At 32.7% G+C, this 6,229-nt stretch overlaps 1 protein-coding gene across 1 annotated transcript; it reads right to left on the bottom strand.

The window, feature by feature from the left end:
- Positions 1 to 1,134: 1,134 nt before the first annotated feature.
- LOC120072099 lies at positions 1,135 to 1,668 on the bottom strand. The gene is made up of 2 exons (XM_039024512.1): positions 1,405 to 1,668; positions 1,135 to 1,305 (listed from the first exon to the last, which is right to left on the bottom strand). Exons 1-2 carry the CDS (start codon positions 1,666 to 1,668, stop codon positions 1,135 to 1,137), a joined length of 435 nt encoding a protein of 144 aa, XP_038880440.1.
- Positions 1,669 to 6,229: the final 4,561 nt, after the last annotated feature.

Raw genomic sequence — 6,229 nt, 5'->3', positions numbered from 1 at the left:
TTCATGAGTTTCAAACTTATGTTGTATTAGGTAAAGATACCCAAATCTTGAATAACCATCTATAAAAGAGATGAAATATTTAAAACCTCCCCTTACTTTAACATTTATCGGACCACAGAGTTCTGAATGTACAAGTTTTAAGGGTTCTTTGGCTCTATAACCTTTTCAAGTAGAAGGTCTTTTGGTCAACTTGCCTTCAAAGCATGACTCACATACTGGTACTCAATTTTTTTCTAACTCATTTAAAAGTCCATTCATTACCAATTTCTCAATCCTATCGAGATTTATATGTCCTAGTATTAGATCCCAAAGGTGGTCATTTTCTTTAAAAGAAATTTTTTGTCTTTTATTTTTAATTATTGCCATTTTGAATAATTCAGTATTGAGGAGCATTTTCGATGCTAACGGTCTTAGCACATATAAATTATCTTCTAAAGTTGCTGAACAAATCTCAACACCATTCTTGAAAATAAACAATTTATTTGTAGAAAAAGTGGTTGAATACAATTGATCGAGTAAACAAGCAACAAAAATTAAGTTCTTTTTATATTAGGAACTAAATAAACATTATCTAATAACAAAAAATACTTTTTAAAAGATAATTTAATGCTCCCCATAACAACGGCTGAGACAACCTCTCCCATTTCCCCTTCATGGTCATCTCACCAGCGTTCAACTGCCTCAAAGAACTAATTTCCTGTAAAAAAGAACAAACATGACTAGTGGCTTCTTAATCAATTATCTAGACAGAATTATCATTCTCCACCAAATAAGATTTTAAGACAAGCAAATCATATTTACATTCTTTGATGTTCTTCTTCTCAGCCAAGTACTTCGAACAATTCCTTTTCTGATACCTGTCTTGGATGCAATGAAAATATATTCCTTTTGCAGGTTTGGCTTTATTGCTCTTTTGGATAGCAGAAGAAGGGGTAACTTTATTCCCTTTTCTATATTTTTTCTTCTTCCACTTCTTGGATCTAGAAAAGAAAGATCCAGGTTTAATCCCAAAGGTCGAACTTCTGTGGAAATCCCTAGAAGAGCTAGCAACATTTTCTTCCCCACGTTACCTTTTGACTTACATTAAGGAATCATAGGTTTGCAGCTCATAAGATTAGGTAGTTAGGTTGTAGTCTAGTCGTTCATAACCATGTTACTACAGAGTTGGAGGAACCTCTTTGAAAGAGTATCCAGAATAAAGTTGACCTGGCTGGCTTCGTCAATAACTGGCCCTTGCATCTCAGCTGAATTGAAGTGGACCATGATGTTGAGAACATATTCTCTAACAGAGGCCTCCTCTTGCATCTGAGCATTAAAGATGAACTTGAGAGCATCGTGCTTGATTTAAGTGAACGGTTGTCCAAACATATCACACATCGATTTCATAATCTCTCAAGCAGAGACCATGTTCTCGTGCTTCTTAGCTAGAACATCAGATAAGTTGGCCAAGAGGTACTCACGGGCCTTTTCGTTGGCCTTCATCCATCTTTTGTATGCCTCACGAACATTTTGTGCAGCATTAGGGGCGGGTATTTGAGGAAATTCCTCAATTAAGTTGGATTTCAAGTCATCTATCACCAACGAAGTATTAATTGTATTTTTCCAGGTTGTATAATTTTCACTAGTAAGTTTAGTAGCACTAAGGAGGTTAATCACAACATTAGTCATTGTTTTCGCTGAAATAAACAATTTTAATCTAAGTTAGAAAACAACATAACTCTTTAAAAACACAATCTAATTTTAGCAAGCATAATAATAAAAGCCCTTAAACTCATATTATTTTGCAATGATACTTAAGTGATTTAGAACTAAAATCTACGAATTGTAGTCAGTTATTCCTTCATTGAATTAAGATACTCTCAACCAAATAATACACCAGAATAACTCTTATTCCTATACAGTTTTGTTACTATTATTTTGGTCAAGAAAACATTAACTTATTTAATGATTATTTTAAGTGTGACGCTACATTTTAGAACCTAGAGTTTCATCCCAATAAGTCTACTAAAGGGAAAGACAATATTGGTGACAAAACTAAAATGACCCTATCCATTTCTAGAATTTGCCCTGATATTGACTCCATACAAACACCTTCTGAAGGGAGGATGAGTCCAGGCCACCATGAGCCTGAGTATGAAATCTCACCATGGAAACTAATAAAGGATACCGTAGGAATGTTGACACATATCCTTCCCCTACTTATTATAAATACTTTCTCCATTCACCTTGATATTGATCCATACAAACATCGTCCGAAGGGAGGATGTTCCCTACACGAAAACCTCTCGAGTCTCCACTTCAAATTTCGGCTTTCACCTCTGTTTTAGGTCTTTTTCACAGCAGAAACAAAAAACGAACGATACAAACTTACAAGATTTATTTACAAATAATTTTTCCAAAACAACGGGCCCTTACATTTATCGAATCAAAATAAATTGTAAATCTAAATGTCAAAATCCATAAACATCTATAATGCAAACCCAATTTTAAAACACATCACAAATGTATAGAAAAATTGAACCCACATTTAATTCTATAAAAATTCCAAAACAAAAATTGAATGCAAAAGTAATTGAGCTCTAATACCAATTGAAGGAATGTAATTCCTAAAGCGGAAGCGGTTGATCGCTTTTGCGCCATTTTTTTTTATAGGAATTTCATACATAATAGAGATATAACAAAGTTAAGCATGGGTATACAAGATTCTTAAGAGAGAAAAACAAAACACTTTTGATGAACACTTCATAATCTCTTCTCTCGATTAATAGTAAAACACAGTATGAACTCTTCTTGGGATCACAAAATCTTTTCATAGCCAAGACACTACCAAGAAGACATCTTTCCTATTATCTTACACAAAGAAGAATTTGTGGAAACTCTTGAAATATAAGTGGGGAAAATAGATAGTTTTTTCTTTTGTAAAGATGGAGAGTGATTTGAGAGAAATTGGTGAGAGGGTGATTTGAGAGAAATTGGTGAGAGGCTTCTTCATTTTTGTAAAAAAAATGCAAAGACTAACATTTGGGATCTCATACCATAATATTTTACGTGAAGGGAGTTTGTAACTCTCCTCCCCACTCATCACTCCCCTACATTACAAGGGAGTTATTTTAATTAATAAGTAAAATAATAAATATAATATTAGTTAAATCAAATTTAATCAATCAATTAATTATTAATTAAATTAATCTAATTAAATCTAAATTAATTAATTAATTAATTAAATATCATATATTTAATTTAATGTATATATAAATCATATTTTAATATACATATTCTCTCATAACCTATAGATTTAATATGAATCCAATTCATATTAATTTTAACCTATAGTTTAATATGAATCCAATTCACATCAATTTAATTTTTGAATCATATTCAAGTATTAATGCTCTCATATTATAAATTTTAATTTTTGAACCTAATTCAAGGAAAATTTTACTTTATATTATAATGTTTTTCATACATTATACTAATTCCCTTAATTAATTTGAACATTTCAAATTCTATCAACACTAAATATCTTTGTTTAAGCCGTTGTGAGCTAGCAGATAGCTGCACTTTTATAAATTTACTATTCAAGTCCCGTAGTTAGCATTTAAATGAACAACCTATCTACTTACTTTAAAAGGTAAGAAGGAGTGAATTTCTTCTTGTGTAGTAATGTTCCCAACTCCCCACTTGGTATTGTCCCCAATATAGTAAGCATATTGAGTCGGCGATTAGGGTCACTCTCATCTATACAAATCAAAGGACGACACTCAGGCAAGAGTGTTGCCCACTGGTTGGTGCTACGGCACGATGTGAAAGACAAAAGGGTTGGATTCCAGGTAGTGCCGCGACACTGTTCTGTAGCACAACAATGCTACTAACTTATGTGGATGGAGGTAGTCGGGTGCACGCGACTACGCTATGACGGTGTCACAAGCGCCACAACGCTCCATAGTTTTTTTTTTCCTATATATATATATATAAAAAAAAAATAGCTCTTTTTCGAATTAGGTTAAATTATCTAGGCATTGAAACCTCCAACTTGATTCTTCTCTGTATTTTTCATTACTGTTCTTATTTGACTTGTAATTTTGTTTCCTCTAACATCGGATTTGATCTTGGCACACCATGAGTTGCTAGGTCAGTCCTCTTCTAGCCTAGGATATGATCGAAATCCACGAATTTTGGTTGTGAGAATTGTTAAACTTTGATTGCTTGCTGGAATTTTACTAATCTTGAATACTAATTGTCTGGATTACTAATTGTCTTAGCTTGATTCACTTACTTAATGCGTATGTTTAACTAACATGAACACTTTCAAACCCAATTGATAGAGCATTGATTAATTAAGTAAATAATCAGTGAACTAAGGCATTTTCTTCTATCTTCTAGACAAACAAGCTAAAGATAAAAACTAGCAAGCAATGCGTCTTTAGAGTTCTATGATCAATAAAAAATTCTCGAGTGGAATCTGAATTTCCTAGCCTAGGCTTTATATCAATTCAAATTTTGTTTCAATTTCGCTCTTTAATTTTATGCAATTTACACCTCTACCTTTAAATTTCATGAAATCACAAAAATAACTAAAATCCCCTCCCTCTCCCCCTCCTCCATTGTGACCATTCAATTCAAGTTTTAAGCTAAAATCGTCCTCATATTTCCTATTGAGACGACCTATTCCTACTTGATACAAGTTCGAAAAGGCAGTTTGATTTTATTTGTTTTGGATCCAACATGCTTGATTCAGAACAAGGACACCATAGTTAAACGACACAGACTTCCCAATTTGAAACAAAGAAGAATTGTTGGCATTCTTGAGAGTGTCATCAAAGGTAAGTTGTTTCTTCTTCTCCATATAATTAATTAAAGCATGATATGTTGGGTTTTATGTCCTAAAACTCATGGTTTGTAAACAATAAACTCATTCTGTAAATCGATAAAATTGTTATTGGATATATGAATTGCTTATTTTGTTTTAGAAATAAATCCAATATACTAAAAGATCCATGACTATTACATGAGTACTTGAACTTTATGTGGAGACATAAGAGTGGATAAGATTCGAGTAAATAGTCAAAATGATCTATAGTATACAAATAAGATTGGGTGCCTTATTCTGGTAACACTATCGGATGCAGCCCACTTTGTAGTTCTTACAAAGAGTTGTAAAGTGCTACAAACGAAGCGATCCTGATTCATTCATGTCGTGACATTAGGAATGTGGGCGTCATGTGCAATGAGTTTGCATAAGATCCGACCAAGAAATAAGTCACTCTTACTTTATAATATCGTTTATTGTTTAAGACTGACTATTTCACAATGATGATCTAGGTAACTTAACCTTAATCCTAAGCTAACTATGAACTTCTGTTTATTCGGGATTATCCTTAGATTTGCATAGGTGAGGGTTGGCTCAACAGCGCCCACTCAATAAGCCTTCTATTTCAGGGGTAAGATCGGGTAGATAGATTAGGGACATAGGGTACAAGATGGAACTCATTCTTACCCTCTTTCAGGGATAGTAAAGAGATTATTCCCTTAAGTGCTGATTCTGGGTCTTGAACAAGGGGCCCCACCCTCTCACTGGTCCGAGAAGGATTCTATTTATTCATTTGATCATAAACAAATTGTTCATTAGAGGATTAGTGGAACTTAAGGAACAAGAAGTAATCTCGGGGGTAAAACAGTCATTTGACCCAGCCGTTATTACGAATAACCTATGAAGTGCTAACTTACTAATCATGGTTATATCGAGTAGACACAATATATCTATAGTGAGGGGAGTGCAATTACTGGGCTTTAGTGGAGTGACCTGGTAGTTAACGAATGAGGGTTAATTCGATGTAAAGAGCTTAGTCAATTAATCTCGGATCGTTGGAGCCCATGATCTGTAGGTCCATTATCCCCTACTAGCTCACAAACGAAATTAGCCTTAGAATAGCATGATAAATTGATTTGAAACATTCAAATTCGAATTAAGAAAATTAATAATTATATGTGATATAATTACACATTTAATTTTGGATTTAAATGTAATTGGAGAATTGATTAATATACAAATATGATTTAAATATTAATTTCATGAATAAGGATTCATGGTGATGGATTCAGTGACAGATTAATTTAATATTTGATATTAAATTAATAAAATTATTTAATTAATTATTAATTATTAATTTTATTAGAAAAATTAATTATTGAATTAATTTTTGTAAAATTAATAAAATTTCAATTTCAA

Source organism: Benincasa hispida, chromosome 2 (genome assembly GCF_009727055.1).
Source record: "Benincasa hispida cultivar B227 chromosome 2, ASM972705v1, whole genome shotgun sequence".
NCBI classification, from domain to species: Eukaryota; Viridiplantae; Streptophyta; class Magnoliopsida; order Cucurbitales; family Cucurbitaceae; genus Benincasa; species Benincasa hispida.
This window is presented reverse-complemented; position numbering and strand designations above follow the sequence as displayed.